This window comes from Heteronotia binoei, chromosome 14 (assembly GCF_032191835.1).
Source record: "Heteronotia binoei isolate CCM8104 ecotype False Entrance Well chromosome 14, APGP_CSIRO_Hbin_v1, whole genome shotgun sequence".
In the NCBI taxonomy this organism is placed as follows: domain Eukaryota; kingdom Metazoa; phylum Chordata; class Lepidosauria; order Squamata; family Gekkonidae; genus Heteronotia; species Heteronotia binoei.
In genome coordinates this window covers 24,589,756-24,603,470 of record NC_083236.1, presented here as the reverse complement: position 1 = coordinate 24,603,470, position 13,715 = coordinate 24,589,756, and the positions used below count along the sequence as shown (strand labels likewise).

The 13,715-nt window shown below is 42.3% G+C and overlaps 1 protein-coding gene across 1 annotated transcript in view; it reads right to left on the bottom strand.

Moving 5' to 3' along the window:
- Positions 1-13,715, bottom strand: part of VWF (von Willebrand factor) — a 190,299-nt gene that overhangs the window by 52,766 nt on the left and 123,818 nt on the right. Inside the window, exons 34-36 of the mRNA XM_060253812.1 lie at positions 12,826-13,046; positions 11,779-11,971; positions 9,214-9,555 (exon numbers count right to left, since the gene is read on the bottom strand). Coding sequence (XP_060109795.1) covers positions 9,214-9,555; positions 11,779-11,971; positions 12,826-13,046 — 756 coding nt within the window. The remainder of the gene's footprint in view (positions 1-9,213; positions 9,556-11,778; positions 11,972-12,825; positions 13,047-13,715) is intronic.

The following is a 13,715-nucleotide window of genomic DNA, read 5'->3' as shown; positions in this document are numbered from 1 at the left end:
AACATAGATTGCTTTTAATTACCATGACCATTACATTAAATAGATTTGTCTAGCAATTGTTTTTAAGGCCATCAAGTTCTTTTAAGTATGCAGGGCAAGATCCATCTCAAGTTGACTTTGGCAGAACCTAAATTTGGAAAGGACTAGAATAGACCAATCCAGCAATTTGCTCACAGAGCACAGATTGTTCTCAGACTTCTGGAACAGTGCCCAAGGGCTCCTTCAAATCAAAACTGAAATGAGTTAGCTCCCAAAGTTCTTAACCAACGTTGAAGTTGAATTTCATCAAGATGCTTGAAAATTAAATATATCAAATATTTTCAAGTAGCAAATAGTGAAACCTTATATCATTGGAGGCCAAATGAATATTAAATATCCAGCAATAGGCATTCGGCATTCTAGGATTACAGGTTTCAGTATTTGCCATTTGAAAGTATTTGATAGTTGCCATGCAATGGCATTTAGTATCTAAAAACACTGGACAGATTGCATAGAAGCATATTTTGACTGGTCACTAATTCCATATAGGATTTCATGGGGGGGGGGATGCTAGGAAGTTTGGATTTTGAGATCAAATATATTCAAAATGAAAATTAATTTAAAAAGTCAACCTGCGAATAGGGTTGCCAGGTCCAGTTCAGGAAATATCTGAGGACTATGGGGTGGGGCCAGGAGCAAGGCTGTGAGAAGCACAATTCAAAGGGAGTTCTGGCCATCACATTTTAAAGGGCACTCCTTCTAAATGCCTTCCTTCCATTGGAAATAATGAATAGGTCCAATCTCTTTGAAACTTGGGGGATGTTTTGAGGAGAGGCACCAGATGCTACACGGAAAATTTGATGCCTCTAACTCTAAAACAGCCCCCCCCAAAGTCCCAGATACCCATGAATTGATTCTCCATTATACCCTAGGGAGATCAGTCTCCATAGGGAATAATGGAGTGCCCAGTGGACACCCCCCCCCCCGCTTTCTGATAACCATGAAGTGGGGAGATGACCTCCAAACCAGGGGATCCCCTGTCCCCAACTGGAGATTGGCAGCCCTACCTGTGAACGACAAAACTGGACATTTTGACAAATTTCAAACATTTGTTGTAGCCCAAACCAGCTGGATGGCTTTGGTATGTTTCAAATTAATTTTTCAAGCTGTAGCCTTTCTGCAACAATACAGGAGTTATCAGACAAACTTTCTCTGTCCTCCTTCCTCCTTTTGTCTTTCCGTTCTGGCATGTGGCTACACAGACTGTCTGTCTTAATCATCCTGCCCTTGATATACTGTGCTGGAAGGATTCAAAGATAGGGCCCTTGACTGACTTCTCAAACACTTAATGTCTTCGTTTGTATTGGAAACATTATTATGGAGGCAGCTCTAATGTGGCCGTTGCCCTTGCAGTATCTCCAACTGGAAAAAATATATATATCACAGGGACATCCTTGTCAGGATGCCTGCCAGACGGTTGGCTTTGCAGATGTTGAGCTTGACCTCTCATTTATTAAACTGAAATTAAATTTTTAACTGGACCTCAGTACAAACATAATCACTGTATATCACTCTTGCTTACAAAAGACATGACCTTCACCAAATATCCAAGAGCGAAGTAGAAACGTGGGCGCTGTATATGGAAGACCAGCCAGAACTCATTCCTTAAGCTATGATAGCATGTTTAGAGGCAGTAAACCTTCTAATATCAGATGCTGAAGACAAACTGGAATGGGATAAACAACTACTTTGAGATTTGTGCCAAACTGCTGATAAAAATAGATTAAATATAATTTACCATACAAATAGCACGTGTTGGAAATGTGGGTCAAGAAAACAGATTTTAAACATGTGTTTTGGCAATGCCAGCAAGTTAAACAATGCTGGGTAAAGATACTTGATGAAATTACTTGAGTAATTAGATATGAAATCCTGAATAACTCAAGACTGTTTTTGTTGGGACTTTTATTAGAATGTATTCTTAAAGTTCAGAGATTCAGAGTACTAGATTTCTTTACTAATGCAACCATGTTAGTTGCACAGAGTTGAAAAAATACAAAATATTTGAATATAAGATCCTGGATAAACAAGGTGCAGGAGTCAGAATTGGATCAGTCAGACTAAGAGATGGACAAGCTAATCAGACATTCTTTTGAATGATGGAAACTTTCTAATGATTTTTGTAGGGAAAAGTTACATCAATTTTGTAAGACTGATTTGTTTCTAATTGTTTTGGTATTTGGAAGATAATGTAGTTGGGAACTATGTAAGCACTTAATAAGTATTATTACCATTATTACTGTGAGATCAGTTCTTAAGTATTATACATATATACTTCTTAGAACAAAAAATGAGAATTTTAAAAAATACGATTCACTTGCCCTTACCTTTTCCAGCTGTATTATGGTGAGCTGCCTAAAAGTCTGTTACGTTCTTAAAGACCTCCATCCATTAATCCCTCCTCAAAATCTGTATCTCTGCCATGCACCCTCTGTACTTGAAACTATGTCTTCTTCTGCACACCTTGTCTCTCTCTTCCTTCCATCTGTGATCTCCCTCACTGTTAACATTTCAACTGTAAACTCCTCAGGGCAAGGAGTTTGCCCTGCCCCCCATCCCTGTGTTCCTCCCCCCGTAAACTGCCAAGCTAGGGTTGCCAGTCCTCCCTGGCCACCAGAGCAGGATGCGGGGTAGGGTTGCTGGATCCAGGTTGGGAAACTCCTGGAGATTTGGGGATGGAGCCTGGGGAGGACAGGGAACTCCGTGAGGCGCAATGCCACAGAATCCACCCTCCAAAAGCATCCATTTTCCATACAGGAACTGATTTCTGTAGTATGGAGATGAATTGTAATTCAAGGGGATCCCCAGATCCCACCTGGAGGCTGAATTTGCTATGCCAAGCATACTTATTGTGCTGTCTAAATAATTACAAGGGTGGTATCTTTTTTACAAGAAAAAGAAAAGAAAACTTAATCTGATTCAGGAAGGCAACTTTTATGTTCTTAAACAGACCTACATCTAAGGACACATACATGCCAGCAAGTGGTAGCCCACAAAGCAGAGGAGGAAAGCACTATCGTTATAAGAACATAAGAGAAGCCATGTTGGATCAGGCCAATGGCCCATCCAGTCCAACACTCTGTGTCACACAGTAGCCAAAAAATTTTTTATATATATATAAACCCGACTGCTCAGCAATTTCATTGAATGCCCACGAGTTCTTGTATTGTGAGAAAGGGAGAAAAGTACTTCTTTCTCTACCTTCTCCATCCCATGCATAATCTTGAAAACCTCTACCATGTCACCCCGCAGTCGACGTTTCTCCAAGCTAAACAGCCCCAACCATTTTAACCTTTCTTCATAGGGATAGTTTTCTAAACCTTTAATCATTCTAGTTGCCCTTTTCTGCACTTTTTCCAATGCTATAATATCTTTTTTGAGGTGCGGTGACCAGAATTGCACACAGTATTCCAAATGAGACCGCACCATCAATTTATACAGGGGTATTATGATACTGGCTGATTTGTTTTCAATTCCCTAATAATTCCCAGCATGGCGTTGGCCTTTTTTATTGCAATCGCACACTCTCTTGACATTTTCAGTGAGTTATCTACCACGACTCCAAGATCTCTCTCTTAGTCAGTCTCTGCCAGTTCACACCCCATCAACTTGTATTTGTAGCTGGGATTCTTGGCCCCAATGTGCATTACTTTGCACTTGGCCACATTGAACCTCATCTGCCACGTTGACGCCCACTCACCAGCCTCAACAGATCCCTTTGGAGTTCCTCACAATCCTCTCTGGTTCTCACCACCCTGAACAATCTAGTGTCATCTGCAAACTTGGCCACTTCACTGCTTACTCTCAACTCCAAATCATTTATGAATAAGTTAAAGAGCATGAGACCCAGTACTGAGCCCTGCGGCACTCCACTGCTTACTATCCTCCATTGCGAAGACTGCCCATTTATACTCACTCTCTGCTTCCTATTAATTAGCCAGTTTTAATCCACAAGAGGACCTGTCCTTTTACTCCATGACTCTCGAGCTTACAAAGGAGCCTTTGATGAGGAACTTTATCAAAAGCTTTCTGGAAGTCAAGGTAAACAATATCTATCGGGTCTCCTTTGTCCACATGTATGTTCCCCCCCTCAAAGAAATGCATCAGGTTAGTGAGGCAAGATCTTCCCTTACGGAACCCATGCTGAGTCTTTCTCAATAACTCGTGTTCATCAATGTGCCTACTCATTCTGTCCTTGATAATGGTTTCTACCAACTTTCCCGGTATTGAAGTCAGACTGACTGGCCTGTAGTTTCCTGGATCTCCTCTGTAACCCTTTTTAAAGATGGGGGTGACATTTGCTACCTTCCAGTCCTCAGGAACAGAGGCAGATTTCAATGAAAGATTACATATTTTGTCAGGAGATCCAGAAGTTCACCTTTGAGTTCTTTCAGAACTCTTGGATGTATGCCATCCGAACCTGGTGACTTATTAGTTTTTAATTCGTCTATCAGTTGTAGGAGCTCCTCTATAGTCACCTCAAGAACAAGATCTTATGGGAACAAGATCTTCTACTTGCAGAGTGCGACTTTCACAGCTCTCCCTTCCCACAGCAGCTTGGAACATTCCCTGGAATCTGACTCCTGGGACTCCCCAATCCACCGGGAGCAGGATGCTAGGAGTCCACAAAAATCATGGTCTGTGAATGGAGGAACTTCTGTCTTCAGAAGTAATGAGCTGGATCCATTCAACCCATTGTGTCTCATGTTGTTTCACTACACATTAAACTCCAAACCTCAAAGTAGTGCTCAAGAATCAGAAACCTGTTATAATGTGTACTATACCCAATGCACACTTCCTTGGGGAAAATAAAATAAAAACCTGTCAGTCTTTTGTTCCAATCAGGGACAGATTTGCCATTGAGGTCTACTGCTTTCCCTACAGCCCTGCCCCATCCAAGATGGGCAGGAACTAGAGTTGCCAATCCCCAGTTGAGGGCAGGGGATCTCCTGGTTTGGAGTTCTTCCCCTCACTTCAGGGATATCAGAAAGTGGGGAGATGGGGAATAGCTGCTGGGCACTCCATTATGCCCTATGGAGACCAGTCCCCATAGGGTATAATGGAGAATTGATCCATGGGTATCTGGAGCTGTGGGGGCTTCTTTTTTTAAGGTAGAGGCACCAATTTTTCAGCATAGCTACTGGTGTTTCTGCTTAAAAAAACTCCCCAAGTTTCAAAAAGATTGGACTAGGGGGTCCAATTCTATAAGCTCCAAAAGAAAGTGCCCCCCTTCCATTATTTTCAATAGAAGGAAAGCATTTAAAAGGGACACAGTCCCTTTAAATGCTACAGCAGCTCACCCAGAACTCACTTCAGGGTTCTCTCTCCCAGAGCCTCCCTCCCCTCTCCCAGAGCCTCCTGATAAGTCCCCTGCCCACCTGTCAGCCTCACCTGGAAACTCTACTAGAAGCCACCATCAGCAGATGGCCCCTGATGCAAATAGGGTGAGCGGGACCAACATCTGCCATGAGCAGGGGAAGTGGGAGGAGCCAGAAGACACTGCCATGAGGCAGCAGAAGCCATCTACACAAACTAGAAGCAGCCAGTGACGCTTGTCTTGTAGAAGATGGACTCAAACTAAGCTGCTACCACAACCATTCTTCCTCCTTCCCTATCCCCTGAAGGAGGGACAAGAGGTCTTTCCAGGGACATTTTGTGCTCCCCATTCACTCTGGTTCCAATAAATCTAGCTGCAGAATTGCACTGGGTATAATGCACATTGTAACAGATTTCTGGGGTCTGTTTCCTCCGGGTCATCTTTTTCTGTTGCCTTGAAGAGCTGTGCCATGTCCCAGGACTCAGTCTTAATGGTTCTCTTGCTATTTCTTCTCACACACATTCATCCCGGGTTTATAGTCATCCCTAGGGATTACTGACCAGCCAAGGATTACTTTATTTTTAGGTTGAAAAGGCACTCCCCTTCCTCAGACAGTGAGGTCATTTTCAGAGATGATAAAATTTTCCAAAACAAGAGGCAGCATCTGTCTATGACCAATTGTTTTACTGCAAGGACTGATGAGGCAAAATGCTGACAGGACAATCATCACTTTTGTGTTGACTTCAGAATTCACAGCCACATACAATGCAAGTCTCCTTTTGATCCCAAGTTATTTCACTGCAACACACATCCCCCAAATTCATTATTGTACACTTGCTGTTGCCAAAATTATTCACATTTCAACAATAAACACATCATTGAAAGTATGTTGTATATGTCTACAGCACATATAGGCATCATTATCTAACACTGTAGATCATCTACCATACAAAACTTTGAGCTACACATTTCAAATGAGTTACATGTTGCCTTTAAAAAAGAAGTTCAGTCATTCAAAATATAAAATATTTCATAAGAGGGGTGTTTTCTTTAGTGTTCTCCCCAAATTTGCAAATTTCTCTCTTGGAAAAACTGAAAAACAGTTTGTTTATTGGATTTCTCTATTGCCCTCCACTGAAGAGCAGGGCTCATGGTACTGCACAACACAATCACATAAAACATCAGTTAAAAAGAGATTAAAACCAATAAAACACAGAGATGGTGCTGAAATCCCAGTGGCAGCGCTGCCTCATGGGAAAGGGAGCTGGGAGTGCCAAGGTGGAACCATTGCTATCCTCAACTGAACATCTCTGCCTTTCATGCCGTGTGGAACCGTAACAAGTCCCACAGGGCATGAATGCTATTCGGCGGAGCATTCCACCAAGCTGGAGCAAGGACAGAGAACACCCTGGCTTTGGACAAGGACAGCCAGGTATCTTTCAGGCCAGGGACCCCCAATAAGTTCTCAGAATAGCGAAAATTTTCCCCCAGAATATTTTGGTTCTCCCCCACCCCACCTTTTCTTGGCCTTGACATCTCTACAAGCTCTTATACTTATTCAATTTCTATTTCTTCAACTAAGGTTTCACAAAGGATGTGACATGATAGCTCTTTTGCTCAACAGGGAGTTCAGCAACGAATTGTCTTGTAGCTCTGGAAACCAACACAGATAGGCTCAATTTGGCTCTGTACATCTCTGCACATTTCTAGTGGTTTGCTATATTACCGCCTGCGATGAAGCTACTCTTAATGCCTTCTGTGTAATATCCCTGTAATTGGCAATGCTATTTCTGGCCCCTGTAAGACATGCACCTGCTCATAAGAAAAAGAAAAGAGGATGCCATTGTTAATACATGTGTACTGGTTGTTAACTTGGGAAGCTCTTTTGGGCTGCTATGTCACAAGCTGAGAATCTGAGGAATTCAGAAAGGTTATTAAAATGCCTGCGCCTTGGATGCTGTGGCTGGGGAGAGCTGGCTGTCCCACTAAATCCAGGAAATGGCAGGCAGAGCCTCTCTCTGCTCTCTCAGATTATTCCACATAGAGTATTTGCAGCATGCCGTTTCTTAAAACATTGTCTTGCAAAAACAGTGCGATCCCAAACACGTCTCACACGGCCTTCCAAGAAAGGGACTCTGTTTCCATCTGGTAAACCATTTTTGTTGTGTTATATATCCACATTAGTAACGTAGATGCCGCCTCTTCTATTCTGGATCAAATCAAGCCTGGACTCTCCCTAGCAGCTAAAATGACCAAACTGAGGCTATCATATTTTGGTCACTTTATGAGAAGACAAAAGTAAAAGACAAAAGAAGACTGTAAAAGACAATAATGCCAGGAGAAGTTTAAAAAGGTAAAGGTGTGCAAGCACCAGTCGTTTCCAACTCTGGGGTGACATCACATCACGACATTTTCACAGCAGACTTTTTATGGGGTGGTTTGCCATTGCTTTCCCCAGTCATCTACACTTTACCCCCAGCAAGCTGGGTACTCATTTTACCGACCTCGGAAGGATGGAAGGCTGAGTCAACCTTGAGCCGGCTACCTGAACCCAGCTTCCGATGGGATCGAACTCAGGTCGTGAGCAGAGAACGTGGGCTGCAGTACTGCAGCTTTACCACTCTGAGCCATGGGGCTCCCAGGAGAAGTTTAAGGTAGCAGAAAAGGAGGAAGACCCAACATGAGGGGCACTGACTCAACCAAGGAAGCCTTAGTCCTCAGTTTGCAAGAGCTGAGCAAGGCTGTTAACAATTGGACGTTTTGGAGGTCATTCATTCATAAGGTCACTCTAAGATGGAAGTGACATTAAGTCACTTCACACTGGGGGTCATTTGGTAGAAAAATAGGTGGTGGAGATCATCCAAGGATTGTTATGCAGCTGCACCTACTATTCAATGGACGTGGGGGAGGAGGAGGGGGAACCCTCAGAAAGGTTCTGCTAAATTTGAGGCCTGCTGAATCTGAGGCCTGCTTCACACACACACACACACACACAGAGTCCCCTTCTATAGCTAACACATCAGGGAAGGTGGGTTTCCACCTTTACGAGCTGCTGCACCAAGCTTTTGAGGAAAGAAATCATATGTGAAAGACTGTCTGGCTGGGGACCCAACCCATTAAAGATAAAAAGATAAACATTAAAACTGTTCTTCCCTTTTAACTGGGGGTGGGGAAGCAGGCAGAGAATATGGTTAAACAGCAATGAATGCTTTAAGTTGCAACAGAAGATTTAAGTCAAAAGACACTTTAAGGTGTATACAAAGTTTACAGTGGTGATCTGAGTTGAGGGAACACAACAGTTTTGAAGAGTTGAAAGTTATTTGAGAGATAATATACTTTTTCTTTTCTTTTTTTTTGTCTCACCATCACTTCTGTGTAAGCTCATTTTGCACAGTTTGGGATAAAAGTTCCCTGTTAAGACTGGCTTCTGGATTTGGGTTGGGCGGAGCAGATTTATACTATTCTAGCAGGAGCTGTGGATTTCGAATTTAACACCTGGCTAGAAATGTGCAGACCTGGTCCTGAACTGCTGCACCATTATGCCCTTTGACTAAAAATCTTCATTACCCCTTTGACTAAAAATCTGCTCCCCGCCACCAACCCAAATCCCGTAGAGCTTACACAAAAGTGATGGTGAGACAAAAAAAGAAAAGAAAAGAAAAAGTATATTCTCTCTCAAATAACTGGTCCAAAAAATTGGTGCATTTTTAGGAAATATACTGGTATGTATGCATGCTCTTTGTATCAATAGTTCAGAAAATAAATTGGCCATTTTGTGCTTCTGCCCATCACCAAAGACACATGGAGTAAGGATATGATCAGATTGCTTTTTCTATAATAAACCACATAATCCTTACCACAGAAATCTGGCGATCTCCATTCCACACAGACCCCTTGCGTCCTGCAGAGGTGAGCATAGGAGGACACAATCTCACAAACTTCATCTCCATGGCAGTTGTTTTCTTCACACGCTGCGTAGAACGCGTTTGGCGGAATGATGTGGTGGCAGCCATAAAACTGAGCAGAGAGCAAAATGCTGCACTTGGTAGTGGCGTGCTCAGTGCATCTGTCTGCTCTGTTGACCTCACAGGTCGTCCCCGGTTGCATCATGGCCCACTCTTGGACAAAGGTGCCACTGTCAGGTGCAATGGAACCATCCTTCAGTATGAAGTCATTGTCACTGTTTTGGTCACAAATCCCTAAGAGAGCAAGAGAGAAGACACCCTTGCAATATAGTATCACTTTTAATAGTGTTTGTTACAAAGAGGATATGTAGCCTAGAGCTACACCAAAAACTCACTCGCCTGAAAAACACTAAACTTACTAAAGCTATTATAACTCCCTGTCTAAATTCCTGCAAATGTTTCTTCTGAGCAGATTCCCAGAGGGATGGGAAGATGTCAGCTCTGACCCTTGAAAATGCATGTTGGAATAAATGTTGTTAGTCTCTGAGGTACCTCCAAGCTGCTTCCCCCCCCCCCCCCAACCAGAGCCTTTTCGAATTCACATTGGCTCGGATCCTAAATTGCCTTTCTGCTCACATTAGATAGACTTGCAGAAGAGAAAGAGGGCAACTTTCCCTGACTTTCTTCTCCCCTCTCACTGCAGCACCCCTACTTTGACCCCTGTCATGTGCCTGGGGCATCCACTGGCCCACAGGGAAATAATTTTTGAGGGGCTTGGAGGACTTGCAGCGGAAGAGGAAAGTGCTGTGCTGCAGAGCCCTTGAATTTCAGTTCAGGTGAAATCAGGTGCAACCAGAAACCTGTGAATCCCTCCTAAACTGGCTACTAATGGGATAAAGTGGAATACAGGACAAAGATGCTCCCCATTGGGAAGAAAGGAGGGTATAAATGATAAAATAAAACATATAAAATAAAAGGCCACTGGATCACTATTTCTGATTCTGTTGGTTTCCCAGCCCAGCCCATCTACTAGTTGCCTGGCTGTCTACAAACACTATCCATTAGACCATGTTGGCATATTTTATGAAGCAGTTTCTTGATGAGAATTAAAACATCTCATAGCAAGAGGAGTTTATGACCAGAATTGTTATTTCATTATAGCCCTTGAATAAAGTTAGTTCATAAAGTTAGTTCCATCGATTAAGGTCCACATTGCTTTAAATCTTGGCCTTATGCCAGGCACAAAACTGGAAAGTCTAACAAAAATCCTGTCCACTCTTTTTTTAAGAGGCAAATGAAATAATCTCTGCCACATTTTTTTTACCTTACTGGAAACTGAAAAGGAACAGGTTTTTTTAATCTTTCAGAATCTCCAACGAGGAGAAAAACTACTCAGCTACTCAGATTTCATGATCAGTCAGACAAAGGGCCTGACGGATGCTTCATTTTAATTGTGTCCTTCCAGATATACCACAGGACCATTGATTAGATTTGCCTGCTGAGCTGCATGCTTAGGACTCAATTTCCTGGCAAAGACAGGCATGGAGAAGGGGGTTTAAGTCTCTCTCACTCAACACTGCTTTCCCAGCCTGAAATGCAGGGCATTTTTGAGCAGGAACACACAGGAACACTGTTCTTGCTAGTTTGGTATCAGGGGGTGTGGCCTAATATGCAAATGAGTTCCTGCTGGGCTTCTTCTAAAAAAAAGCCCTGCTGAACTGATTCCAGGGACCTGACATTTGTCCTGTTGGGGAAACTTACAGGTAATGAGGGCTACATGTCAATTTCCCCAGTGGGGGAAATAATGGCTCCCTGGTCTCATTTCAGGTGGGGAGAAAGGTGTGTATAAGGAGGATTAACACTGCAATCCTATGCTGAGGTACTCCAGTCTAGCTCCAATGAACTCAATTGGCTTAGACTGGACCAACTCTGCACTAGATTGCACTGCATGCCCCTTCTCTGCACAAGCTGTAGTCCTTATCCAAATCATACATCTTCATATTTAGGGACTGAGTTCAAGCACAGAACTCACGAAGCACATCAGATCAAAAGTCCTTATGGTGGGTCATCCAGGAAGGATGTAGGATATCATGTAATGTATAGTTAAACATTTAAAATGGCTAAAGCTAAACAAAAGTTAAGCTGCAACAGAGGGTGAAGTGAAACATCCTTAATTTAAACCACTGAGAAATCTTACCTGGTAGCTTATAATATAATACAGAGTAGTTATTGCTGTAATAACTTCAAAATGAAAGTTTTCCTACATAAAAACTTTCATCTTGCTCCATTTGTGCTATGCCCTAACTGCACAAAAGCTGTGATTGACACATGGAAGTAACGGAAGTACCATTTTCACATACTAAGTTCCATCTCTAGAGAAGCCAGCATGAAAGCTCTCATTTATTTCACACCAAGTACCTTGGAATACAACAGAAATATAAATGCTGAACAACAGGCAACTCAACTGATGGCTAACCAGCCAAACGCAGCACTTGAACTGTACATTTTGCAACATACCACAAAGGCCATAGGTTTGTGAAGCAAAACTCTTTGGGTTAAGTTGGAAAGTAAATTCATTGTTGCTTGGAGTGAAGGAGATTATGTGCCCCAGATGAGAGAATCTGATTTCATGCATTATTGCTCCATAAACATTGACTTCAAAATGGTCATTGTCATACGGAAGGGTGGACAATTCATCATTCACAGTAACCTATTTGAAAAAGTAGACAACTTAACCTCTTCTGTTAGCAAAAAAGACACAACAGCAATAGCATGTGGACTTTGAAACAACAGGAATGTGAAGATATAGTGAAAATTACTCCATGGAGAATATGCTTTAGTGATTTTGTTCTCTCAACAGTTTTATCAAGGACAGCTCTAGAAAATCTCCATGTACAGAAATAAAGCTATGACTTTTACCCAATTAGATATACATGCAGCATGGTTGAGTTTTATAGCTAAATTGTATCCACGACTATTTAAGATTTCACAGTAGTATCAGTTCGGAGCTAAATGAGAATGTGCATAGTTCTGAAATGTGTATTTCAGGCCCTACCTTTCTAAGAAAGATTGCCGGTTACGGGGCAACACACAGTGCCAAAATCAAATGCCCTGAAAGAAATCTAAACAAAAGGCTAACACCAACCCAGTAGTACCTTGTTGAAGGGGAACAAGAAGATACTCCATTCACTTCAGACAAATGTAGGATTCTTTAAACAATTCTCATAATGGAATTTTTAAAGTTATTGAAGTGCTAGTAGCTTAAAGCCAAAAAAAAAAGTTTAAAAGCAAATGTAAGACATCCTACTAGCATTAAAGAGTCAGCCAAATTCAGATTTTTCAATGGATTCAGAGATGAGATCAAATTGCTTGAACATTAGAGAACTTGAAAATTCACATATTGGTGGAGCTGTAGTCCCCAGCCTTCTTTGCTCACTCAGGAAACATCAACAGACCATCACTCACTGTTGCTACAACTGACTTACAACAAAATATGGTAATCTCTTTATGTAACACCCCCCCCCTCTCCCCGCCACCAGTATCCTTTTCATACCAATGGCTTACCGACATATTGCTGAAGAGCTTCACAGATGTGGACTGATAGGCTACTTCAATGGAATTCATACAATTGAGTTTGGGGGTTGAACTGCAGGCCCCATTGTGAAGAACCACTTTGATATCATGTTCTTTATCTTCAAATAGTGTATATGAACAATTGCCTGTCAGTTTAAAATCCAGTCCATCAAAGGTGACTATATGCTTTGTCGAACTTCCCATGCATGTGCCTAAAAAAGGTCAATGCATTAATTGACTTCATTTATAACCTGCCTTTCTCCCCCTCTGGGAGCCCCAACCAGCCCACATCATTCTTTTGCACTCCATTTTATTCTTAGAACAACCCTGTACAATTGGTGAGGCTGAGAGTGTGTGACCAGCCCAAGTCAACCACCAGGCTTCTATGGCAGCACAGGGATTCAAACCAGGGTCTCCCAGACTCTAGTACAACACATTGCTACACTGGACTGGCTGTCATTGAACAACTATGTGAAGAAAAACAACTAAATGGCGCCATGGAAGCCAATCCTAAGAGCAACATCAAATTCCGGATCTACAGAAAAGGAAGTAGTAGAGAAAATACATGCTTTATGGATCACTGAATATTTCCTCCAGCTCTGGGACACTGAAAACTTTTTTCCATTCTTGCATCCCATTTTTGGAGGCAAGGCAGAACCCAGCTCTTTATTTAGACAGCACAGGAATTGTGCTCATTTAGGATGAAAAGGCAATGGATTACGCTCACCATGGGAGAGGGAGCCCTGCAGGGCTTCTGGAGAACTTTGAAGGCACCCTGTCAGCAGGCAAGGGAAACTGTAGGGGATTACAATCAAAGGGCCTAATTGCACATTACATGGAAACACATGCAACAGAACCTTGGTTGACTTTTTGAACAGCAA